Source organism: Agelaius tricolor, unplaced genomic scaffold (assembly GCF_023055355.1).
Source record: "Agelaius tricolor isolate 1412-34295 unplaced genomic scaffold, bAgeTri1.0.p SCAF_6, whole genome shotgun sequence".
Classification (NCBI taxonomy): domain Eukaryota; kingdom Metazoa; phylum Chordata; class Aves; order Passeriformes; family Icteridae; genus Agelaius; species Agelaius tricolor.
Genome location: NW_027269266.1, coordinates 44,852,768 through 44,880,306, shown reverse-complemented (window position 1 = coordinate 44,880,306; position 27,539 = coordinate 44,852,768). Strand labels below are relative to the sequence as shown.

The 27,539-nt window shown below is 39.9% G+C and overlaps 1 protein-coding gene across 5 annotated transcripts in view; it reads right to left on the bottom strand.

The window, feature by feature from the left end:
• BMPER (BMP binding endothelial regulator) overlaps window positions 1–27,539 on the bottom strand; it is a 147,896-nt gene that overhangs the window by 31,873 nt on the left and 88,484 nt on the right. For all 5 annotated transcript variants that reach the window (XM_071429634.1, XM_071429636.1, XM_071429633.1 and 2 more), the window contains 2 exons: window positions 21,450–21,779; window positions 13,994–14,330 (listed from right to left, as the gene is read on the bottom strand). In XM_071429634.1, coding sequence (XP_071285735.1) covers window positions 13,994–14,330; window positions 21,450–21,779 — 667 coding nt within the window. The remainder of the gene's footprint in view (window positions 1–13,993; window positions 14,331–21,449; window positions 21,780–27,539) is intronic.

Genomic DNA, 27,539 nt, shown 5'->3' with positions numbered 1-27,539 from the left:
GATTGGGCTACTTCATGAAACACCATCCTGTCTAGAACCCCAAGACATGAGCTAGGTCCATTCTTGCCACCAACAAAAATGAATCAAAGACTTGGTTCATGTCAATCTGGATGAATTTCTCACATCTGAATGGAAAGCAGACTTAAGCATTTTATTAGTACCTTAAGCCTGAAAATGAAGGATGCTGCCAGCCACAAGTCAGCATCTGCAAGAGATTAATTTCTGTGTTCAGATCTTTAGCAATGCATAAAATTCAGGCAACAGTTAGGAGCAGGCAAAAATACATATGTTGTGTATGTAGGAGTGATAGTCACGTAATAAGTTGGTTTATGAGATCAGTCTCTGATCTCTGACTTTCCTGGCTCAAACTCTCAAGCATCTGATGTTTTCAAATTCTAAAACTTTTAACACAAAAGCATAAGTAGTGGTGACCTGGAATGAGTCCAGGTGCATTTTCATGCTTCTCAGGAAGGAGTAGTTCATGTCACGAAAGTCATCATTTGTTTGCAGTAATTCAGAGACAGTCAAGGACTGGATAGACACAGGGATGATTCTGTGGACTTCAGCAAGCTGTGCTGTCACACCCTGAGCTGGAAACATAACAGTAAGAGACCACAAGAAACTTCTGTTGCTCTTGTTCATACTGCACCCACACAACACTCTACCAACCCAACACACAAAACTCCCTCCCTCAGGCTGCCAATCCAGCATTTTCATGCACTCCACATAACTCCAACAACTGTATGTCAAAGGGGTATTTCCACAAATGAAAGGCCCCTAAAAGCATTACTGCAATACCACTTTTCCTAAAGCACTGTAAAAAACATTAGAAAAAATTTTGGAATCTTTCAGAAAGGCAAAGTTCTTATCCTTGAAACAAGTTGCTATTGGATGTCTAAACCATTCAACCTTCTCCTTTCAGTCACCATCCAGATTTAGAAGGTCTTAAGAGAAAAATCAGGCCTAGTTTCCCCCCCAGTCAATATTGGTCCTCAAGTCAAAAAATCTTAATATTGACCACAACATAGAAACCAGTAAATGTTTAATATCTTCTTCTGGGTTTTAATTATAAACACTGAGAAAATTTATCAACTCTTGACTTCCTAGTCATATGGAAAAGCTTTTAAACATTCTGCACAGACCACTGTCGATCATTCCCATGACAGTTATGGAACTAAAACATATTTCACCAACAATTCTCTGAGCATTTACATTTTAAACCCTGGCATAGCTTTGAATGTAGCCCCCATCTGTTGCAAGGACAGTGAAGAAAATAAATAGCATCTTTTTGTGTTATTACTTCCAGTGCCACAGTTAAATATCCTCTGCCCATATAAAATTATAATTTCTATAGATGGAGAAAGTTGACAAAAATCCCTGTAGTATTCCATAACTAAAAAGTGTTCCTTTATCATTTGTAAAGAAATATGAAGAGCACTGAGAGACAAAGAGAAATAAAGGATGCAGGTAAAGAAAATTCTTGGGGCTACAGTGCACTGTTTGCATGCAGCTGATAAAAAGAACCATGCAGTGTGAATTCCTTGCCTCAAAAGCCAGATGGGAATCCTGGCCAGGGATATCACTGGCTACCACATAATACGGACTATGGCTATGGAATAGATTATGTCAAGGCAGCAGTCTAGACATCTTGGGAGAAAGCACAGGCTCATGAGAGTACACTCTGCCAGAGAAATTTGTTCCTTTGGTGTCTCTCTGCCACTATGTTTGGTGTGATCTCACCCAGCTGTGCAGAGTACACAGCTCACAGATGCCTGTAAATGGCATTCTGCATCTGCAGGGTATTGGTAGATACCAGTTTGAAATGACTGTAGAGATCAAACTAACCAAAGAGACAAATGATCTGGAAATCAGAGTAGGTGATTTAAAGGAGAGATGGAATATGAACCAAATATCCCTTACAAATGGGCTGAAATGCCTGTGTAGTGCATTTTGATTTTGGGCTAGTGGATATTTTGAAGTCAGATCTTTACTGCTAATGGTTACAGTAAAGATTTGGGCCTTCTGTAAAGTGAGGAACTGTGATGCAAATAGTGGGAACTACATTTTTCAGATGATGACAAAACACAGCCAAATTAACATATAGAACCTGAGATCATATTAACAAGCTCAATGGCAGATAAAATAGGCACTTTTTTGTGGGATCTGTTTAAGTTCTTCTCTGATTACCAAACAACATTCAACCCTTTCTAGTGATATATTGGTGATCTTTATACTGTCAGCAAATAGTCTTTGCCTTCAGACACAAGGCCAGGAAGGGTATTCCTTCATGCCAACCAGTCCATAAGATGTTTTTGACAATGTTTTCTATAACCACAGCAAATCCTAAAATTACTGAAAGTTTACATCATCCTTTGAGGACAACAAGGATATCTATAATATATGTCATCACCTTACCATACTCCAAGGAGTATGGAAATTCTTTTTCATGAACAATGGGATGAAAACTTAACACAACAGAGAAAAACCATGTAGACAGACTGATGAGCAGAACAACAAAAATGGGTTTTCAAACCTCAGCCAAATCTTTGATATCTGAACACAAAGTTCAGTGGGGGTTTTCTTGCATATTGTCTCCTCCTGCTCCAACTGCAAGTGTTTTATAGCCCAAGCCTCAATTCATTACTAGATTTTGACTTATTTTAAGGTTCTTACTTGCCAAAGACACATTGCTAAATGGAATATTAATGAGGTTGTCATCTCTACTGGGCCTTAAAGGAGCAGAGAAGATTTAGTGTATTAAAAAAAACTAGCAGTGCTTTTTTCAGCAAGTTTGAGAATTTTTGCTTTGACAAGAATAAGACAATACACTTTTTATGCATGTGAAACCTCTTAAATACCATCAGAAGGACTTGAGCTTGAGGCCAGGAACCAGGCATTTTCACGTTTTAATCTCAACTCTGCTCTTGGCTTCCTGCACAGCAAAGAAGTCTTTCTTCATTTCAACAACTTCAAACCAGGGTACAGTGAGAATTAAATGTTTACACTGTGATTTGAAAATGTAAAGTGCTAAGAAGGAGCACTTAGGAAAAGAACTTTGTAATCTTTTTCTTTGCTGCCATGGTATCCACCATTCTGAACAAGCTCTTACTTCATGTACTCATAGGCTACATAACCTTAAGCACTCACTCTCTGTAAACTACATACCTCATTTGAGAGCTGATGTACAAAAATCAGCTGTCTGAATACCTTAACACTTACAACAGCTTCCTCTGGAGTTATCATAAGAGAAATTACTTGTTATTAATTTTCACATGCTAGATTTATTTTAGCTTTTATGTTTCAGGAATATTATGTAAACAGAATGTTAGTTGTAGAAATACCCCAGAATGCAAGAAAACATATGGCTCCAACTCCCTTCAGTATTCCCAGCACATTCACCAACAATTTTAATTTCAACTGGCTTAAGTGCAGGAGTCACAGACTTTAACACCCTCATACTCTATCATGATGAAGAGATGAACTCACAGCACCTGCTCTCATATATGCACATCCCTTTATTTCGCGTTAAATATAACCCTACTGCTCCCTTTGGGTGAGGAAGGTACTTGTCATAGTGTATTTTGGATGCAGTGGCATTTTAGTTCTACCCCTGCTCCAGGATGACACTGACAAAGTCTGTGTCTGCTCTGATGCATCCACCAGAGAGAGTTAATAATAGGAGCACAGCCACATGTGTGTTTCCAATAGGCATCTCAATAGTTTAAGAGTGGGTGAACCCAACACACACACCCACACATTACCCAAGATTAGGGATTGTAGTGGCAAACATTTAAGATGGACAAATACACAGAAGTACCTGTGACACCATTCTTGCCTGCTCCCATTGAGTCTGCTCTTTGCTTTGGTGCTGCAATGCCTGAGGGTACAATAAACCTTAGGTGCTAAAACTTGCCGTGGGGGGTCAGGACCTTTTGTGATCATGTCCCAGGTCCTCACCAGAACTTGCCCTGCCACATATGTAGGACCTGTGCGCTCACAGTTAATCAAGGGCTGCATCTGTCTCTCATCTCACTGCTGGCGCCTGGTGCTCAATCTGCTCTTGCTCTCAGAGCTCGCTGCCAGGGTACAAACATTTTGCAGGTTGAATAGCAAAGGGAGAGGACCCCAAAATGGATTGTGCTGTGTTTGTTTGAGGCACTGTGTAAATCACAAGTCCTGCCAAGTGCTGATTCCTTCATGTGCTGTGAAGAATGATAGAAAAATGAGGCTTGAATAATTAGAAGATAATTGCTTTACACACTAGTAGTTTGTACTTGAGAGAGCAAACGTGGAGTATGGGATCTTCACACACCTCTCAGTACAGCAAGCCCTTATGGGGACAGACAGGAAAGAAGGAGATTTGCCTATACCCCGGATTGCTGCTTTATACCACAGACAGCTACTTAAAAGCTGACATAATGCAGAGGTCCACAGAGATCTCAAAGCCTGGGAACATCCCAGATTTTTTGGATGCCCTGTGAGATTGAGAAAACAAGACAGCAAAGCTGAAAGAAAAATCTGCAACTATTAAAAACACCCACAAGAAAGCTTTTAGTTAAATCTAACCCATAAAATGTCTCTAGAATGGACCCCTCGTGCAGCAAGTCAGCTCTCCAAAATACAGGGAGAGCAAGCTTGATAAGCTCCTTGGAGCTGTCAAAACCTTCCTAAGGCAAGCTTTATACAGAATTTTTTTTGTAGTGGTCACAGCTCACGTCCTGCTTTGTCTGGTTATCCTGCCAGAAACATAAATGAACTCATAAGAATAACAGGAGGATTTGGTTAAGCTTATTTTTAAAACATTTCCCACAAATTCATCTCATTTGCCTGCTTACAAACACCCTTGCTCATCTTTGCTGTGTGTCTAATTAGGTAGGATATACTGCAGGTGGCTTAAAATAGGGACTGAAATATAGCAGTTTTGCAGTTATGCATGCTAAAGGAAAGGTAATTAAAATGTCATGTTATGGAGATGTAAACTGATCATCTCAGGGGCCTGAAAGGATTTCTCCTCTATTTATGACATGGTACAGTTGGCCAGCTACCATATGGGTGGGTTTGTTCTCCGTTGCAACACTTACTGACCTCTCCTTAAGGCAGAATATGAGATCTGATGGGTTGGTTTCTTGAATTTTTTATGTATAGAAATAGACATATTGCCATCAGCTAAGCATCTCTGCATTTTATTTAAAGTCAATACTGCAATAAAGCTTAAAACATAAAAAGCTAAAATTAAATTAAAACAAATTTGCAATGAAAGCCCTGCTGAGAACTTGTCGTAGAGGTTAATTAAAATGAGATTGAATGGAGATCTTGGATTTTGTAGTAGCTGTAGTTAAAAATCTGTGGTACCTGACAGAGACATGGTGGTTTCCCCGACGATGCTTAAAACTTTTCCAAATAGCATCTCTCCAAAAACAGGATTTCTTTTTGCAGCTAAAGAGAAATACTGCAGAGTAGCAGGTATTTTTTCTTTGGCAATGGATTAAGTTGTACCAACTGGCAGCGGTATCTTTTTAAAATATTCCTAAAAGGGAGGCTATTTCTCTGCTTTTTTACCAGTTCCTCTCCACACCTTCTCTCCTCTTTAAACATCATGCATTTTATTATAATACTGAAACATCAGTGGTCCTTTCCAGAATAGAAAATGGCTCTTTCAGAAACTATTTATTAGTGTCTGCAACAAGGATGGACTTGTACTCACCATGGCAGTCCTACAGCATGTTCATGCTCACTGTGAAATAGTGAATAGTGTAGCTGTAATATTTATGATGGTGAATTCTAGATTAAAAAAATTATTCCTAGAGCATGTTTTAAAGCCTATCAAACAAGCTTTGAAAAATGTGAGAGACAGCAGACCTATCATTGCAGGTTCTTTCTACAAGTTCCTTACAGAAAAGAAAAAAAAACCATGAGTGAATTCTAGTCAGCAAAACACAGAACAGACCTCTCAGTTGCCTGTGTCCAGACATATTAGGTTTTTTGCCTTGGAAAGTCACCCTTTAGTTTTCCCCTAGGAAAAAAGAGATCAGCAAACAGGATATGGGTGTCCCGATTTGAATGTGTTTTCTTTTGTCTACCCCAGTAAAGAATGCTAATGAAACAACTAGCTGAAGCTTTCTGAAATTATCTGTGGTACAGCAAATGGTGGGAAGACAAAACAAGGATTACTAACTGATGCAAAGATTACTGTAATACAGCTTCCTGGGACAGAAAAATTCAAAAGGATGAAAACCTGTCACCCAAATATAGCAAAATTCCCATTGATTTCAATAAATCAGAATTGTACCTCATGACATCAAGGCACTGTAGAAAATAAAAACAACACCAAACTACCAAACCTCTATTAAAATAATCCAGGAACAACAAGCTCTAAGAATGCAGTCCATATTGACAAATGATAAGGGTATTGGGCATACCCTGTTTTTCTGTTAGATGTCTCCCCACCTCCTCCCTACTCCATAGTGCCTACCATCCTTCAGGATCATTTCTGTCTCAGTCAAACTGACCTTACAGCTTCACATGCAGAGTCTCACATCTGTCAGACAATGGACAATGAGGAAGACAGCAATCGGTTATGAAACACCTGACTTGAATTTCATTGAGCCTGGTAATAAACCAGAAAGAAATGAAGTTTTACTAGGCAGAAGCAGGTTTTCATCATAATTCTCTATATACCTCCATTCATGATAATGACAAAGGAAGTTTTTTTCCTGGAAAAGTGAGAAATGAAGCCTCATAATGCACTTACAAGAAGTAGGAAATAACATTTCATTCAGTGTAAAAGGACAGGTAGGGTTGTGATCATGTAACTACATAAGCAAAACAAATACATTCCAGAAATGCCATCCTTTGAAGGAAAGGAAACTTGCAGGGGTTTAATCACATAGTAGTATGCTGCTTCATCTGGTTTCCTATAACAGATCTCTCCTTGTTGAAAAAAAATTAATTAAATTTCCATATAGGGAAGTACAAGGGGAAGCATGCTCTCCTCAGCTGGAAGCAAGCTATGGACAGTCCCAGGTGAATGGTGTCTATCCAACACCACTGTTTTGTCAGATTTTGGAGCCCTCTCCATCCTAATCCCTTCCCCCCACTGAATCCCAATACCTCAACAGGAAAGGAGACATCTGTGAATCCTCTGGCACTGCTTCGATGTTTTACAGCTGTAATAACCACTGATACAAAGAGAAGAATGTTTTCTAGCCCCAAATTCCTGAGGTACTTTTCTAAACCAACACAAGTGGAGGGGACTTGGTTACATGAAAAATACCCCACCAGAGTCAGGGGTGTGAGGAAAGATGAAGAGGAATCATGATCTGCAGATAATTGAGCTCAGCTTGGCTTTAGATTTATCTTTTCTGACCACTCAACCCATTTGTCCAAATCCAAACTTCTAATCTTTACATCTAAACAGTATTTTTCAGGGAGCTTGAACTCACTCACTTTTGGATATATAAGATGAAAAATACTTCAAGGAAGGGGCTTAAAAGAGTGGTGATTTTACATATATGCAGTAGTTTTGCAGTACTCCTTACCATTAGCATATAGGCAGGGCAGTTTGATGCTTGCTCCTAGAAATCCGAAAATGCATCGGACACAACGAAGTCCATTTTCTCTCATTGCCAGCCACCAGCAGTCTAAGTCATGGTGCCTCTTACCTATATTTCAAGCAGTTCATCACAGCCTTACACAAAATGCACAAGTTGGCATTGAGTGGTTTGGGGGATAATGTCAATTCATATAGAGGCATAAAGGAAAGGCAGTAAGCAGCCCAGACAGATAGGCATGAAGAACTGGTTCCCAAGCACCAGAGCTCTTGCAAGGGTTGGGGACACACTGCCTCTCCCAGTGCCTATGCATCTACTACCAGATTGCTGCGCAGCCCTTTGAAAGACCTCAACAACAGGTTGGAGAGATGAGCAGAGAGGAAGTGTCTCAAGTTCAACAAAGGCAAATGCAGGGTCCTGCACCTGGAGAGGAATAACCCCATGTACCAGCACAGGCTGGGGGCCAAACTGCTGGGAAGCAGCTCTGCAAAGAAGGACCTGGCAGTGTGCCCTTGTGGCCCAGGAGGCCAGTGGTGTCCTGAGGTGCATCAGGAAAAACATTGCCAGCAGGTCGAGGGAGGTGATCCTGCCTTCTGCTCAGCCCTGGTGAGGCCACATCTGGAGTGCTGTGTCCAGCTCTGGGTTCCTGAGTACAAGGGAGATATGGAGCTCCTAGAGCAGGTCCGGGCGGGCAACAAGGACTAGGGAACTGGAGTGTCTTTCGTATGAGGGAATTGGGCCTGTTCAGCCTTGAGACAACTGAAAGGGACCCTCACTAATGTGTATAAGTATCTAAAAGTGGGGTGCCAAAAGGACGTTTCCAGGCTCTTCTTGGTGGTGCAAGTCAACAGGAAAAGAGGCAGTGGGCAGAAAATGATGGACAGGAAGTTCCACCTGAACATGAGGAAGAACTTCTTTGCTGTGCAGGTGACTGAGTACTGGAACAGATTGCCCAGAGAGGTTGCAGAGTCTGTCTCACTGGACATATTCAAGAACCCTCTGGACACAATTTTGTGCCATGTACACTAGGATGATCCCTCCTGAGCAGGGAGGTTGGACCAGATGACCCCACTCTTGTCCCCTCCAACCTTACTCATTTTTTGATTCTGTGATTCATAGAAAACTCACATCCTCATGCAGATTTGCTTAAAAATAAAAAAAAACCAAAACAATAATTGTTTCAAATATGTTTAAATTCCTTTCTAACCAGAAGTTCCCTGGGCCGTGCAGCTGCTCTATGACAATTTGCCCAAGAAGCTGAATAAATTGTTTCATCCTGAGCTCCTCTCTGTTGTGGTTACACTGCTGCTAGTACCCAGACTCAGGGCCAGCTTCAGGCAGATAGTCTGACAGGCACAGAAACATCCATTCCTCAGCACAAGGGCCAGCAGAAGCAAGAGCCAACCCCTGCTCTGTGCCAAGTCTGTAAGGGGACCAGTCACAGTTTCATGCCATCAGTCCCTTTCTTGAGCCAACACCACTGGCTTTGTCTTGAAGGGGGACACAGCCAGCTCTGCCCCAGGGTGAGTGGAAAGACATATGTGGAGGCTGGTTCAGGAGCAGGAGCCAGGGCAGGAGTCACCCTGGTGAGCACTAAGAGCTACAGCTGCCCGGCACTTACACCACTCCAGAGGAGTAGAGCAGCTCCAGAGGAGTCCTGGAGCAGCCCAGCCTCAGCCAGAGCAACTGCTGTGCCCTAATCCATAGCCAGAACCTGAAAACCTTGTGGGGAGAATTTTGCAATTTGCACTTTGGCAGTAAACTGAGGGTTCCAGAGATCTCAGTTCCATCCACCCCTTAAACACTTGAAACAGGATTTTCTTAAGTCATTCTTCAGCATACATTCCTTTTGTACCATCCTGCTGAGTGAACATAGGGGCACAACCACATGAATTTTACTGTAGGACATCATTGCTAACAGGGAAAAAGACCTTCAAACCTTTTGCTTCAAAGCCACAAAACTTTGGTGCCCATCTTTCAAACAGTTTGTAACCATCTTTGCAATGCTCACATGTTCTCTGCAGCCGTTTTATGGCATCACTGCCAATCTTAATAACAGAGAACAGGCTACACAACGTTGCAAATTTTGCCTCAACTCCAAGCAGTAGTATTTTCTCTAGTTAAGTGGAAATTTTTAGAAAAACTGCAAGACTGCAGTAGTTAACTGCATAAAGTAAATAGGTTAACTGAGATAGAAATTCATTAACTGATTAACCCAGAACTATAGATGAAGTAATATCACCACATCACAAAGAACATTTAAGTAAATAATTGCAATAAAGTAGATTTTCAATTATTGAATGCATGTGATTAACAGATTCAAACAAATGATGCTATTAGTATGTTAATTATTGCTTGCCCTAAACTACTGATGATTAAAGTGTTTAAGAGAAAAACACATCCCAGGACAATTACAAAAGAGAAAAAGAGTAATTAATTATTCAGAGTGCTATTGCCTGCTGAAATATAATAATAACAATAGCAAAAATATATATTAATAATAGGAATAATAATAATAATAATAATAATAATAATAATAATAATAATAATAATAATAAAAAGACTTCTCTTAAAAGTTAGGGACACAAATTTTCCAATGTGAAATAGAGAAATCTACTCAGCAGATACTGAATTTTTTCAAAAATTGTGGCAGTAGTGAGAGACTCAAGCACTGTCTAATCAGTCATTTATGAGCTCAGCTGCTGTGTAGGTGTGTTAGAGATGGGTGATACACCGATATCATGTCGATGTCATATTCCAAATCCATTGATGCAACTGCTTAAAAGAAGAAGACCCCACCAAGCTACTAGAAAGCCATGGATGCCAACGAGGGCAGGTGTTCAGGTATGAGTCCTGTGTCTTCCTCTACAGTGTCTCCTGCAGCCACATTTCTCCCTGCATAAAGCAGCATTGCTGTGGCTCCCTCACTGCAGTCCCTAGACCTGTGGTAGGGGCTGCCTGCTCCTCTCAAGGAGGCTCCTGAGAGGTGTCAGTCATGACCAAGCACAGCAGGCATGGGGTCACACTGGTGACCTGCCTTGCATGATCACATTGCTCCCTGGCCTCACCTGCTGGGGTCACCTGCAGGCCCCTGCTACAGCACAGCTCAAAGACGCACAATGAGATCAGCCATGGGGTACAGTTTGGTGAGAACAGAAAGTCCTCTTCTCCTTTTTCAAGCTCCCCAAGATCCCCAAATCCTCATCCATGAGCTTAAATGGTACCATAATATTTCCCAATAATGTGATAGAGCTTTTTCTGTTAACAACAGCACAAGATATTGAGACAGTATCACCTAATTTTAGTTCTGCTTATACTCAAGAGCAGTTTCAGGAGTTTGAGTGACAGCTTTATTGCATACATGGTTTAAATATCTTGCCTACAACTTGATACTGAGTAACCTTGGTAACTTTCTTTTACCTTATTTTTTTTTTCAAGGACCACTCTAGGAAGGTTAGCCATAATGAAATACCAAAATAGATAAGTGGCAATAGTGATGACCCTAACTGCCAATCTCTTCTTCACACAGGATTTACCAAACTCTCCTAGAAATTCAAAATATTTTCCCACTTAAATAAACTTGCCTCCAAAAAGTTGAACACAAAGGGTTATTTTTAGAGTATTACACATGAGTACGGAACAACTAGAAATGCATTAAAGACAAACAAAAAATACCAGCCCCAAACTAAACAAAGCAAACCACAATTTAAAAAACATCGTTTTTTTAATAGTAACATTAGTTACAAAACAAAGAACTTAAAAAGTGGTGTAAAATTTTGTTCATCTGCAGTCAGAACAATTTCAAAATCCTTTCTCACATGCTCACATTTTACTTTCTTCTGCCATATGCTTTGCAGGAAAACACAAGTCACCAAAGTCACAACATCACAAAAAAAGGGTTAAGGGTAAGATGCAAAACCTAAGGTGTCACAGATCTCTCAAGGTCAAGCACAGGAGTCAACATGCAGCTAGATCTCTACTCTCTAAAACATGAGCTATATCCTTTTCACTTAACAACCATGACAATCACGCTGCATGTTTTTTGGATGGCTAACAAAAGGAGAAACTACAGCTGTACAAAGAATGAGACTTAAATGAATTTGAGATATCTTCACACAAATCTCCTCAGTAACACAATGTCAAACAAAAGTTTGCAGTGCATTGTTTGCTGCCTTTTTTGGTATTTGGAGAAAACACACCCTAATTCCTAATGTTCCTGCTGAGTTTATTTCTATTTTTGAGAATTTTTATTAATAGCAGGTCACTACCCGAGCAGCAAAATGAAAATGAAGCAATGTCAGTAATACAGGCAAAAAGGACAAAGAAAGGATAACTCTTGAAAATATAGTATTTCAAAAGGAAAAATTCCATAATTATGTTGGAGGGTAAAAACTGAGAAGCTATTCAGTTCAATGAGGATATTGGGAGAAAAAAAAAGGATCTAACCCTATCATTCTGCCTCCTCCCTTTTCGTACGGCTAAGAGCCTGCTCAGATTAAAAAAAGCAGAATTTTAAAAATTTTAGTTGAACTTACCCTGAAATTAGAGAACATTGACTAAATATGCTTCTCCAAAAAAACCTCAGTTAAAAGCTGTGTTAATTTGAATTTCTTTCAATGGAAATCTAAATCTCCTGCAAAAGCACATCACCAGTAATGAGTTATTGGAACAGAATTAATGAAAAATGCAAATCTTTCTTGAATGTGTATCCCATAATCATTACCTCCTTGTGGACACTTCCTGGTATGAAAAATGGCCATGGTCATTGACAAAATTCCTTGCTACAACTTTATCAGTTTCTAACAAGAAGCAGCATTCTATTATATACCATTATTTAGCTATACATGATAGTTTATCTTCATTCCTGTGTTGGAAGCTGAGCATTTTAACAGCTAGCAACATCGAAATGGAAACAATAGCTACTTCTGACAAAATATGATGGTCATTTCAATGTAACGTTTCCTGAGGGAAAAATACACTTTTCTACAAAAGGACACAAATTAAATACTTGCTTGATTTCATTGCCTTTCCAGGACAAACATTAGATATCAGTTTAAAGGAACAGAAAAGGTCTATGGTAATTCTTGAGTGCAACCATGTAGAATTTTTTTGACTGTTGTAGCCAAAATATAAATCACTTTCTGCTCTGGTGTCAGGAAGTGTATTGCACTAAATTAATCACGAGCTACTTTAAAAAAGGAACAAAAAATCCACTGCAAAATTAAACAAATCTCCCTGCACCTGTTTTCCATTTGCATTGTCACCACTTACCTTTAAAGGACGATGGAAGTGAGATGGGAATGTTGCTGAAATGTATTCAACAGAACCTGTGTGCCTGTGTTAGCTTCTCTAGTGCTCTCTGTTGTGCCTTCAGCCATTGGAAAAGATAAAGTGTCATAACCTGCACACAATATAATCTTTACTCTTTGCCAGGCTCCTAGCACAGTATACACCACAGCAAAATAAATGCTGTGTGCTGAGGCACACAGACTACAAGCCAAGCTGTATGTTTCTTCTAGCATTTCCCAGTCTCAGATGTATTCTGCTGGATTAGATAAACATCTTTCTGTCTCATTATAAAAAAAGAGGAAAGGCAATTCCTAAGGGAAATTGAGTCATTCTAGAAAACTTTTCCTAGTAAATCAAATAGTGAATGTGACCAAGTTGGGGAAAGCTGGGAGCACAAAGATCAGGCAGCTTCATCTACAACCATACAACTGTGACTCAGCTTGCTCTTACCTTTTATGTCAGGCAATCTAAAGACTAGACAATTGTATTTACTGAGTGAGGGGAAAATAAATTCATGCCAATAAAGACCAGAAAATATGTCTTTGTGGCTTAAACTTAAACCATTTTAAAGATAAAAAAAATCTATAATAATTCACTCAGACAAGGATTCTAGATCCTCATCTGTCTTTCTTTTCTCCCAGGGCAGGACAGGCCATGCATGGAATTTTTTGTTAACGGTCCCCTTTCAAACTCTCAACCCACAAACCACACCATCCAAGAGGCATTAGACATATTTAATATCCTTGCTTTAATAGAGTAATTTTCAAAATGTTTCTGGGAAGACACACTTCTGTGGACCACAAGCAATAGCAATTGAAGTCAGCCTCAACTTTACAACTGAGTTTGAAATCAGAGGGAGTTTACAAAAATGTTTTGACATCTCTTCCCCCTCTTTCTTCAGTCTCCAAAAGTACTTTTTCTCTAGCTTGTCACAAGCCTGCCTTCCTTTCTCACTGTTGGCTGCTCAGGTCTATTTGCTCAGGACCATCTTCTGGTTCTGTACTCAGAAAATGTCACATAATATAAACTTGTATATTAATTCTTAACAAACATATCTCAACATGTGTTCAAGTGCTACAGAAACTGGGCCTCCTACCTGGTTTTTCTCATCACACAGTTACTTAGTACCTCTCTTTACAGCAAGCCACACTTACCGGTAAAAGGTGGTATAATCCACTGTTGAATGACAGCTCTGGAACTCCCAGGCTTTGAGCTTCTGGCATTCCCGATGAGCTCGGAGTTTCACCCTGACTGTCCCGTGGCAGAGCTCGGGCAGGGGTTTCCTCTGTGGGCGGCTGCAGAACTCGTTCGATTCCACGCGCCAGGATTCAGCGAAGTCGTCCACATCAAACTTAAAATTCCCATCCCCCCCAATCAGGTCATCTCGCTTGTGCCCATTGTAATTGCCACACAAACCACAGAGTTTGCCTTTCAGATGAGGTGCAGCCATGACTTCCACAAAACTGTCTCCATCCCACGAGATTTCCAAGCCTGATAAAATGAAAAGACAAAGGAAAAAAAAAAAAAGAGAGAGAGAGAAGAAGAAATTGAGGAAATTGAGGATAACAAACTGCACCTTATGTTTGTGAAACAGCATTAATGGGACCCTGAACAAAGCCATGGGCTTAGTTCTGATAATGCTGTTAGATTTCTATATAGTTCCCAGTAAATGCCTCTGGCAAGTGCAGTGTTTCTTAAACTACAGTCAATTACAATACATGCCTGCCTATCTCTTCTTATTTTTGTTCTTTCTTGCTAATGAATGGGGTTATCCTAAAAAAATATGGAGCCAAGGCAGGATACCAATATCAAAGGAGGGCTCTCGCAAAATTCTGCAAATTGAACTTGCTATGGTAAATTTCTAGCTGATTTTGCAGGGGGCCTAGAATTTCAACCATTGTTACCCATTGCACAGGCAGTGGTAATACAAAGATGTCCATGACCCATGAGACTCCAGCTGTAACCTTATGGGAAACATCCTCCTCTTGCCTACAAAGCTGACACTGATCGCTCACTGGGATGAATACAACTGTTCCAATACAAGTTACCTTATTTTGGGGGAATAAAAAGAGTTAAAAAGATTACAACAAAGATATATCAGATGGCAAAACTGATGTAAGAAAGCATTCTGGATTGGATTCAAACTGTTCATTCAAAAGGCATTAATTACCAGCTTTTTGTCTGCATAAGTTAGCAAAACTGAGAAATTATGGTAAATATCAAACCTTCACCTAGTGGCTGGGATATAAGCCCTCTCCTACAATTTGCTTTACAGGAAGGTTTGGCACTTCTGGAACATCAGAGTTACTTTTTGCGAGTGACACCCATTTTATCTGTCTGTACCCATCTAAAAGCTAGGTGTCTATTTTAAGTCAGCTGTCTAGGCCCTTTGATGGAGTAAAATAGGCAGCTCTGGATCACAACAGACTGTCTAATACAGAGGAAATAAACTACTTTCTGAATGTCTTTCTGTTCCCAGAGATACTCTAGAGGAGCCAGAAATCAGGTGGAGACTAAACTTCTAGTTTTTACCTTAGCGACTGTAAATGAAATGGATTCCATTCTCTGAGGAGTAAATAGGCAGCTCATAAGGGAAAACCATTTTGATATCATTTGGGATAAAAACAACACCAAGAAACATTGCTGTTAACTTCTACCCAAAAATGGCCTTTCTGGTAACTATTTCCACTGTCTCCTGAATCCTTCTATGTCACATCTGCAGGAACCCTGCATTTGAAGTTCACAAATCATTTTGCTGATATTAACTTATTCTCATAAAATACCTGTGAGCAGCCATTGGTTAAGGATAAACACAAGATCCTGCTTTTCAACAGGATAATCCAGATTTTACCCTGTTCCCCTGCTTAGCCAAGAATACCAAAGAGCATCATTCTGTGGTGCAGGACCAGGGCTTCGCTCCAGCTTTCTTCATTTGCTGTGTGGGCTGGCTTAGCACCACCCTTTCCCCTGGTAAATCAGTGCTTGTCACTGTGTGATCCAAATCCTGCCCTATCCTCATGCAAGTAATTAGCATACCAGTGACTCAGTTCAAAGCTGGAATCCTTCCTTCAGCAACACATCCCATTGTCTCCTATGACAATTCCTACCTGTGCTGCAGAGGAACAGGGTGAGGTTCAAGAGGAAATGATGGCTATAGAAGGGTGCCATCTTAACATCCTGCCCCAGTGCTTGTGTAGGTTACACCATGTCTCCAAGAGTTTTGGGAATGATTTACTCATCAAAACTGTGAAGGTAATTCTGCATTACCAGTCACTGCAGTCTATTACACTGTTTTCTTAACACCATAGCTTAGCAATGGTAGCACAAACATATCCTGAGCTAACTATGCCTGAAATCAGTTTCAAATTACCTCATAAACCCAGCATGGATGGGGCCACTGTCTCCTCCTCCAAAGGCACTTTGCACCCAGCCAACTGAGAAATTGTGCAAGACTACAATTGTTAATGAGGCCAGCACAGTGGCAAGGGGGAAAGCTGCCTTTTAAGCTGCTTCATACATTATCACTGCTGGACAAATTCAAAATCCAGCGGTCTTTGCTTCTGACAACACTGAACAAAACAAAACACAGCTTGATTTGCAGACACAAGATTAATACTGCCGTGCTGGCATTTAGAAAATACTTGACATTAACTTATAAACCAAGATTTCTTCAGACTTGAGAATCATATAAACTTTCTCAAAGTTTAAAGCATCAAGATCCAAATTCTCAGACAGTTCTCTTCAGAAAACAACTAAAGCTTTAAGGCTATGTTCAAATTTTTCCCCCAGAGAAGCTCCCTCAGAAGCTCCCTACTTTAAACAAAGTCAGAAAAGACTGGCTAAGGATTCTGCCTTAAGTTTGCTTTTAAGACTATTTTTTTTTTCTTAAGACAAAACTTACTGACTTTCAGTTAAAATACATTAATTATGAAAGGTTAACTTGAAAATTTTTCTGAACATTTATGTCCTCTTTCCCTGAGTTAATTTACTTGTTACATGTTGCTTTTGTAGACCTGCAAAAGAAATGCAGGTATGCAGAAGAAAAATAACATGAAATTATCGCTTTTATTCTCAGCATATAAAAATGCACATTTTTAAATCTAGAGATTCCTGCCTTGATTACTGGATTTCATTCAAGAGATTCACTGTGTAACTGCCACATGGATGTACTTTCCTCTAGCTGGTATGGCTTAATTACACTTCATTCTGCTGTAATTGCTCAGATAGAAGGGTAATTTCTGGCTTTGATGAAGAGCCTAAAGGTTTCTGTCCATAACAGAGCTTATTCCTTTTTGGAGTAACAAGGAAGGGTAATTACCCCTACATGCATGACAATTTTGTTGGAGCCTGATCACACTCTGCAGTGTGTGCCTTTTGTTTGCTCACAAGGAGAAAGTCCAGTTAGTTTCTGTAAACCAGTAAGAGCTGTGACAGATGGGATTATGCTACAGAGCAGTGTTTGAAATGGTCTTGTTGGCAGGCAGAAACTGTTTGGAAGATTTTCTTGGTGCCTATATCCCCCCTTTCTTCCCCCCACCCAAAATGAATGAGTTTCCCATTCACTTGGACAAGAATCAGAAACCAAGAGATGAGAAGCCAAAGGATGCAACATCTGTCCCATCTGGGGATGTGCAGAAAAGGAATATTCTCTGAGTTACTTTTTCATTTTTTCCAATTACTCCCTCTCTTTGAAGGATGCTCAACCAACTTGATACTTGATTTTTTAACTTGGCATATTGTCTGCTCTACTCCAGTAAAAAAAAATCCTTCTGGATTTATGCATATCACATACTGAGTTGCCCATTATAGGACCTCTCATCAATTGTTCTGCATGATTTTTCATGGCATCCTTGAGGTTTAAAGGCATCCTCAAGAACTCACAAACAGCTCTTCCCCAGACATTTAATGCCAAAGTAGTACAGAAAAAATGCAGCAAAATGGCTTTGTGCAAAAGATAGTGCAGAAACAAGAACAACAAAATGCTTGTGCAATAGAGGAATGGGTAAGTAACACCAGCCCCATGTTACCTACCAAAGACACTTTTGTCTTTCTAGTACACAAATTTGGATAAGGACTCAACACCCCAAGCACGCCCATAGCTGCCAGTGCAGAGTACAAGGACTGCTGCTGCGTGCCATCCAGGGCTACAGCTGGTGAGGAATTTAGCAACAAAACAGGTTTTCACTGGAAAATGCCAATTCATCAGAACTGAAATGCTTCAGGGAGACATATCGTATTCAATGAACTTCCAACACAGCACCGGCAGAGCTCCAAGCTGGTTTCCTGCCAGCTCGCCTGGTGGGCTGCCTGGAAGCCTGAATGATCAGGGTATGAAACTCCAAGACTGCCCTGCCATGCACACTGCCCTGTAGCCAGGGACCACAAGACTTCCTGAATCTTTGGGCTTGTCTGTTTTATCTAAGGCTCAATTCCCAGCTCTGCAAAAGGAAAACCAAAATCCGTGGGAATGCTGGCTGAGCTGTAAGGACCAGACCCTGCATTTCCCAGCCCAATTTTATTTTGAATTCTACTTCTGGTGCAGCAGTTTTGCTTATTTTTCATTACTTCCTCTCTCTCTTTTTTCACCCTACACTGGGAAAGCATATATTTTTAAAAATCCATGTTTCCTTCTGAAACAGAAATTTCTCCAGTTTTTTTCCCCAGGTACTGAGAACTTCTTCTGGAACAAAATGTTTGCCTTTAAACCAGTTCTACTCAGCACATTCTTCCTCTCTACAGTCTCTCTGCTGCTTGTCCTCTCCCAGCAAAATGGAGCCAGGTCATTCTGCTACTTCTCAGGCCTTATGTGCTGAAGAAAGTAGGACTTGGCCCATCATTCTGTATTCAGCAAGAGAAACCTGATCCTGCTCCGTTAAGAGGAGGAATTATTTAGGCTATAATTTGCAGTGATTACACACTGTTTGGTATGTTGTCATATGCCATGTTTGCACTTCCTCTGCCAACACATGGACAAAGATGTGTGCAGTCATTTATTAGGCTTGCACCAGAGACAAATGGAATAGCAGCAGGATTAGTTGTCATTCATCTTCGGTTGAAAACCTTTCCTTGGCCTGTGGCTGGCTAATGAAATCCACATCGCCTGAATTCATGGTGTTCAGCTGGCTGCAAAGAAAAACCCTCAAGATGCTTCTAATTAGAACTTGTGAATAATGGTCAACTTGTGTGCATTTTACAGACAGCCACAAAAATCTGCATTGCCACTTTGAGGAATGAGCCCAGAGCTGGGATCCACATTATGCAGACTCACTTTTCCAGAGGCAATATGAACAGGTGTCTAAATTCTCAGCTCAACAGCGGGTGCTAGTGTCCCCCCGAAACAAAATTATGCTAGATAATGAGTATGACTGTGTGTCATGCCTGTGACCGTATCACTCCATAAGAAAGACTGGTTTCACTGCTTTCACATGGCATTTAATTGAATTAACAGTAAACAGTATCCTCACTGAAACAGTACTTCACTGTGTAAGAGAAATCTCTCAGGACTACAGTAGTACCTAACACATGCTAATGAGAAAGTTTTCAACTCCCCCTCAGTATTTATCTACGCAAAGACACTATAGTTTGAGAACAGTTTATCAAAACAAAAGTAAGTCCTCTTACTTTTTAGCATTTTGACAATTTAGCATTTTGACAATTAATGCATTTTCTAAGACTCAAAAGACCTGAGAAAATGCTACTTCCCTTCTCCTTTTCTAGAAATAACGTAGAAATTTTACTTCTAGTGCAGCAGTTTTGCTTATTTTGTATTACTTCCTCCCTCTCTTTTTTCACCTTACACTGGGAAAGCATATATTTTTTTAAATCCTTCTGAAACAGAAATTTCTCCAACTTTTTTTCTCCTGGTGAAAAAATTCTATAAAGTTTCTCATTTCCTCTTGCTTGTGGTGTTTGTTCCTTGCAGACAACTTCTTACTTGGGCATAAAGCAAGCCAAATAAGATGGCACTGAACAGTAAATTAGGCCTTGCTTTTCAAATCAGTGCCTCCATTTTGCTGGACAGTGAAATATTTCCATAATTTTACAACTTAAACTCATTCCAGCCATCTATAACTATGAATATATAATTGATCACCTTAACTGCAAGATACATTGCTGCAACTCTGAAAAACATGAATTTTATGTTTAAGAACTGATATTTTCTCTGTTCTTATCTGTATCAAACGATACCATGTATTGAGTTTTTATGGTAAGATTTTGGAAGGAGAGAGCTACAGGGGTGGCTTCTGTGAGAGGCTGCCAGAAACTTCCCCCATGTCCAACACAGCCAATTGCAGCTGTCTATGAGATGGACCAATTCCAGCTGGCTCCAATATAGGCTCAGCCTTGGCAACAGTGGCAGCACCTCCGGGATAACATATTTAAGAAGGGGGAGAAAAGCCCTGTGCAATTGCAGTCAGAAAGAGGAGGGAGAGTATAAGATCAACAATTCTGCAGTCAACAATTCTGCAGTCAGCAGAGAGGGAGGGAGAGGAGGTACTGAAGCAGCCCAGGGTGCAGACCACGGTGAGACAAGGCTGCCCTCCTGCAGCCCATGGAGCTCCATGTTGGAGTAGACATCCACCTGCAGCCCCTGGATAACCTCACACTGGAGCAGATGGATGTCAGGAGACTATGACCCCATGGGAAGCCATGAAGAGAGGAGCCCACCCTAGAGCATATTTGCTAGCAGGACTTGTGACCTCATGGGGAATCCACATTGGAGTCTGTTCCTGGAGGGCTGCACCCTGTAGAAGGGACCTGCATTTTTGAAGTTTGTGAAGAAATGCAGCCCATGGGAGGTACAAACACTGGAGAACTTTGCAGAGAACTGTCTCCTGTGGAAGGGACTCTCTATGCTGGAGCAACAAATAAGTGTGAGGAGGAAGAAGTGGTAGATACAGTACGTGTGATGGACTGACTGCAAATCCCATTCCCAATCCCCCTACAGCACTCAGGGCAGGAGGAGGTAGAGAGAATCAGGAGTAAAGTTAAGTTTGTGAAGAAGGGGATTTGGAGCGTGGAGGCTTTTTGAAGATTTTACTTCATTTCTCATTATCCTACCCTAATATTATTGGCAATAAATTAAACTAATTTCCCGAAATGGAGTCTATTTTTTCTCACAGTGGTAATTGCTGAGTGATATCTACCAGTCCATATCTTGAACCACAAGTCTTCCACTATATTTTCTCCTTCCTGTCCAGGTGAGGAGGAAAGTGATACAGTGGCTTTGGTGGCATTGGCACGTTTAGTTGATGTCCAGCCAGGGTCAACCCACCATACTCTCCATAAGCCACTTTTAAGTTACTGGAAGTGAAAGTCATGGCACATTTGTCTGTTTGGGCAGCTAATTATCAGCTGCAGAATGAAACACAGCCAAGCAATATCCTCCAGGCTTCAAACTCATAGCTGGGATTTCTGTCTGCTTGTGGGCTGTGGGAATTTTGAAAGCACTGTGGGGGTTTCTCTGATCTCTAAAGAGTTATAATGCTATTTATTACTGCTAACATGTTTTTTTACTGACTACTGTTCATGCTGAACTTCAGAAGTTCTTCAGAGAGAAAGAAGACACACACACAAACACATACACAGACACACACATACTTGTCTTACCTGCTTTGGTTGTCACTTTCAGCAAATAACCATCCAAATCGATGTGAAATTGCGGTGTCTCGCAAGGCAGTGAAATTCGGGTCCCATTCCACTTCACTGTGAGGTGCTGCTGGAGGCTGATTGTGCTTCTGCCCAACACAAGGTCCACTGACTTTGTCCAGGAGAAAGAACGGGTCCGACGGGCATCGTTTTTTACCAGCACCTGAAAGGGTGAGGCAGAGGAGGAGCAGTCTTTCGTCAAAACGTACTGACATGTTCCCTGAAAGTTAAATGTCCGTCCATCAAAAGTGTTGTAGTGAGGATCTCCAAATACAGTGCAAACTCCAGGCTCTGCAGGTGAGTGAGAAACAAAAGTGCCATATCAATCAAAGGTGGAAAAAAGCAGTTATAAGAACTTAGAGATGCTGCTCTCACCTAATCTACCTGCTCTAAAGGGTAGATTTTGACTGGTGCCCACAGAGATTAAATATATCTTTGAAAAACAAAAGCTTTATTGCTTTAGAAGTCTTCCCCAAAGTGGCTGGTAACAAAGGCCAGTTCATCCCTGGGGCAGCATAGGAAGGCTAAGCTGCAACTTTGTCCCTTAAACACAACGTACAGTTTAGATTATTACAACACCTGTGAACTTTTTCAAATTTCAGTGACTCCCTGAAATAAAAAAACATCAGATCACTTTAGCAGGAGCTGGGTCAGTTCGTATTTTATATGTATACACTTATAAATATTGTACATTTATAAACTAGATGTGTTTACATGTTTTTTCTCCAAAATACCTGTAGAACCAGCATCTTTTTTCAGTGTTACAAGCTATTGTATATGTTGTTTATACACAACTGACTTGTCAAAGTTATTGATATCACACTACCAACTAAAAGTCAGTAGTACATGACTAACATGATGCAATGACTGCCAAAGAGCATGGTGTCTCTACCAATCATTGAAGATCTCTTATGGATGTTTGAAGCTATACACTGGACAGAGAACTCACAGCCCAAAGACAGAACATTTCCATATTCATAGCAACGATGCTGAGTTACCCAGCTGCTACCCAGCAACTGATTGAATTGCCTTACAACCAAAGATAGCAGCAAACATATTTGCCTTGCAGTCTTCTGGTATAACAATAGGTTCTAACCACATTGCTGGTATTCCTGGAAGAAGGAGTCTCAAGGCAGAGAAATGCACACTGCTATTGCCAGCTGTATACCCATGGGCTAAGGCTGCTTTTGAAAGATGATGTCTGTTTAATTAAAAATGGCTTGCTTGAAAAATCAGCTTAAAAAAAGCCAAATTCAAATCTACAAAAAAGAAGTAGACATAAATGTTTTGGAGAAGGGGAAGGGAATTCCTCCCATGGAGTGCAGTACAGCTCTAACTACAAAATACACCTTTCCCAACAGAGTTTTTTCAGCCTTAGCAGAGTGCTATGCTAAAGTAACTAAACTTTCTGGTGTTTTTCTAGCTGTAAAGAGCACCCAAGGAAACCTACATGGAGACACAGAAAATGGAGCTGAAGGAGGCCCCATGAGACATTTTTTTCTCCAGCTGCAATGAAGAATCACCTGCACCTATATTATTCCTGATAGATGTTTATCTAATCTGTCCATAAAGAGCAGTAGTAACAGCAGCTCCATAGCCACCTCTGGCAACCTGCTGCAGTTTTGGTCTGCCCCTTCTACAACAAATGTCTTCCTAAAGCCTAATCTCACTTTCTCCTCACTGCATGGTGCAGAGCCATCACAGTGCTGATGCCTGGGTGATTTGTGCTCTACCCCTAATGGGCCACACGGGTGCTTCTTTAGCTATGCCAGTAACTCATCTTGGCATCATTATTACTCCTCTTTACTGGAGTGTCTGGCAACTAGGGACCAAAAGTTTCAATTTCTCAAGGACATCATATTGAAAACTCCATCAGAAATCAAAATGGTCCATATTTGATCAACATCTCCAGAAAACAGGCCTGATAGACTTCAGGCAGGTCCCTGAAAACCAAGCCATTTAGGCAAAAGAGTGCTTTTAAAAATGTGCACTTCTGTGAGTTTTCTTTTCTTCACTTATACCAATGAGGACGTCAATAACTGCTTTCCAAAGTTCATTAAACAATTAATTGATTCTCCATAAATTGGCAGGAACTATATGGATTTTCATTAATAACATCATTTTTACCAATAGGAAAAATAATCTATAGATTTTGTATGGAGACCATGTGACTTTACCCATTACTAAATCATACTAACATGTTTCTGATTTCCTTATGTATACATCTAAGTATCTGCATGATGAGTATTAAGATACACGTTATTACAAGCTCAGACAGTACTTCAACTATTCCAGCTTTAATTTTTTCTTAAATTTAATGACAACTTTTACTAAAACTTTTATGAAAAAACATCAGCCAAACATCAGTAAAGATTCTAGAGGAAAGATCAGATTTTGATCTCTCTTTCTAAATCCAAGAATGTGGACATGTTATACATGTTTTTAACCAACCTACTGGGAGGAGGAGGAGGCTGGTTCTTCACCTAAGCAAGTGACTAAGAGGCAAGACATGAGAGGAACAAACATAATTTAGAGATGTGCAAGTAAAATTGATAGTACCAATGGGATCCAAAGGAAATATTTATTTTTAATTTCTAATGTGCTATGCAGAGTAGTGCTGTTTTATGTTATGTTACATCATGTCACGTCATATGTCAATTTGATGCCGTGCAGTTAAAAATGGATTTTGGACTGGACAGCTGAAGGTCTGATCCAAACTTTGCTGTTTTCTTTAATAACCAAGGAAATGGAGGAGGGAAAATCCACCTAAAAGCAGTCTGAATAACTGATTCTCTGATATCACTGTATAAAACATTCTTGAAAGGTTTGCTAAAATTGTGGGGTTTAAAAATAAATCTACACCCTGTAAGAGTGTGTGTGATAACTCAGGCACTGCCAGTAAGAAAAACTGGTTGGCCTAGAAATAAACCTTAAATACCGGGTGTAACAAGACTGTCAACATGAAAAGAATTCCTGCTATTTTAGCTTTTGAGTTGTTGTTTATTTCCTTTTGGGAGAGTTTCAATCACATCATATTTTATGGTTTGCTTCTTTTGATTTTTATTTTTCCCTTTCCTTCTTCTTTTTCTTCTTTTTATTTTTTCTTCTTTTTCTTTTTTTTTCTTTTCTCTTTTCTTTTCTTTTTCCCTTTTGAAACAAACCAGTCTTTATACTTGGCAATTTTTGAAATCCATTGGAAGCACTGATCTCTAGTTAGGATTGTGTGTGACTTTCTTCTCTGTTGGGGCATAACAGATGAAGAGGTGCTGCTGCATCACCAAAGTTATGTTCCCCAACCCTGGAGTATGAATTTTGCTAGCTTATGATAACAAGGTATAGGGTCACAGGTGTAGAGCTTTCCCTTTTTTCCCTAGATCAAATTGTTCCCAGCTTATTGCCAACACTCCGTGCGTCAGCTGTCTAAAGCAGAGCTAGAAAAGGGCTATTCTACAATATTTCCCCCTGAGACACCCCCAACCTCCAACTACTTTCAAATTAAGGACCTTCTGAGCTAGACATGGTTTCTATTAATTTAGTAACTTTTGATATAAATATTTTCTGTGATTTTTTCCAGTCCAAATTGTTTTTAGCATCTACGACATCCTTGGGCAAAGGAAATGAAGAATCATTGCCTCTCTCTCATTCTGAATGTGGCATTCATAATCTTTGGTGTCTTCTTTTGCTCATCTAGATATGCACATGAATGCAAATTTATCCATTCCCTCCCTATCCTTGAAAAACACAGATTTTTCAAAAGAGGGCCCCAGAGCTATGTTTAGGAGGCTGTGATTTTCAAAACACCTCAGGCACTCAACTCTGATTAAACATTATTGAGAGCTGGATGCAAACACCACTAAATCTCTTTTGGAAATCCTGCATGTTGCTCCCAAATCAATATTCAGACCTCCATAAAAACTTCTGGGAGCTTGGCAGTTTTTACATTTGTTTTTTAAGCAACTAAATACGGACTTCACACTTTCACGTTTGACTAAAATATTAAACTACGTGTGTGATTAATGCAGTTTGCTCAGCTCCCACCTAAGGCTCTACAGCTCACTTGCCAACTAATAATAGCATTTAGGTGCTAAAAGTGAATACTATAGAACTGTTGGCATGTTTTCCTTGAATTTTCAAATCATGCTCCCAATTCAAATGAAATAGTGACTTTCATTAGAAAAGGCAGTGTTTTTGAAAACACATGTAGCTGTACAAAAAAGGAAGCTAAAAAAGCAATAGCATGGAAAAGAACACATTAGCATTTCCTAAGTTTCAACATACTCTCATAAAGAAAAAAAGTCACAACCTATTTGGCCCATGTGGAGGGATAAAAGTCTGAAAGACGACTCATTTATAGTAAGTAGTATGCTGAGTACAGGTAAGAACCACTTATTAAACTAAGTGGTTGCCAAAAAGAACCTTTCTGCCTTCCACCCAGTGCCTCCATTCCCCCAGACAGTATTTAGCCTTTTTAGAAAGGCAAAATATATATACTGCGTGGTGGAGGCCAGACAGACAGTCAGCACACACATCCTGACCAGCCGAGACCACGAGCATATTGGCTGGGCAATTAGCACACTTGTAGCTCCAGACCAGCCACAGGATATATTGTCTCTAGCTGGGTTTATTATTTGTTGGGATATAAAGGAAATGGGACACAAATCCATAGGAAACCAGGCTCTGTTAGCTCTGGTGCTCATGGAATAGCTTGTTTTGTTTTTTCAGGAGATCAGAGCAGTCAATTGAAGTCCAAGATGTCCAGATGTCTGGTCACACTCTGCTGGGCTTGTAGGTAGTTAAGAGTGGCCAAGAAAAATATACTTTAAATTATAACTAAAATCGGTCTGGACATGTTCTAAGTAAGGAGAAGGAGGAAAAAACACAAGTTTACCAGTGAAGGGTGTTCTGGTTGCAGATCTATAATTCAAAAATATCTCAGCTTTTTAAAAATAAAATTAAACTTTGAATGTAATTAGCCTGTATGCTGAATTAAGCCCTAAATCAAACAGAACACATTATTAACCTCTAAAAACTAGCTACAGAACATGCATAATAGAATTTCATTAGGTTTTCTGTAAAAAATGCATAGCCATAGAGGACTTTCCTCATAACTGCTGCAAAGTGCAGCTTGATATAATACACATTACAAGGTGCAGTGTCAAAAACTCCTCCACAGGAGTCTTTATGGTCTATTTCATAAATAGAATAGCTATTCCAATTTGTCCAAATACATATTTGTACAGTAGACCATCACAGCTGAAATGGGAGGTAAATCATGAACAGTATTCCAGTATGAAGAAATAATTGCAGTCTTTTTGTTGCTGGATTTCTTCAAGGAAAGGAAATAACAGAAAAAACAGGGACCTATGTGGTCCTTTAGACCCACTTCCTGCTCTTACAGGTACCCACAATGCATAACTTCACTTTGTTTCTTTTTCTTTTCTGTTCTTTGAAAGTCAGAACTTTTTTCAGTAATTCTATAAAAACATATAAAAAGGATGTTGGACCAAGTGAAAGTACCAACCTCTTACTCCTAAGGTGGGTCCAAATGCCCTTGAATTTGGTTTAGCTCTGTTGATCATTTTGTCAATTAAACAAGCTGTGGAATGATTTGTGATGAACGAAATTTTCTGTCCCAAAAGCAGCCTTTACTGAAATATGAATCATGTGTACTGCACATGTAAACCTAGATGACTGCAGTCGACTTTGAAAAAACTTCATCCACAAAATTTCACAATGACTGGCATGAGATTGTGCTAGGACTATTAATAATGATTAAAGCATATCTACATGATTTTAGTAACAAGTTTTCATCCTGTGTACTGTAATTTCAGCAAGGCCTATGAATTCTTCTTTGTCAAGAACAAAGATTTTACTTCCACTGCAAGTTCCTATCTATGTCTGAAGTTGAGAGAAGTCTGTTAATGTTATTTGAACCCAGGTTTAGTTTTTTCTTATTTTTAATATGAAAATGACCTTGGTCTAACATAGGATTACTAATTTATGGAATTGACGTCAGTGGTGATTTTTCTAAATCAAGCCCAAAAGAGTACA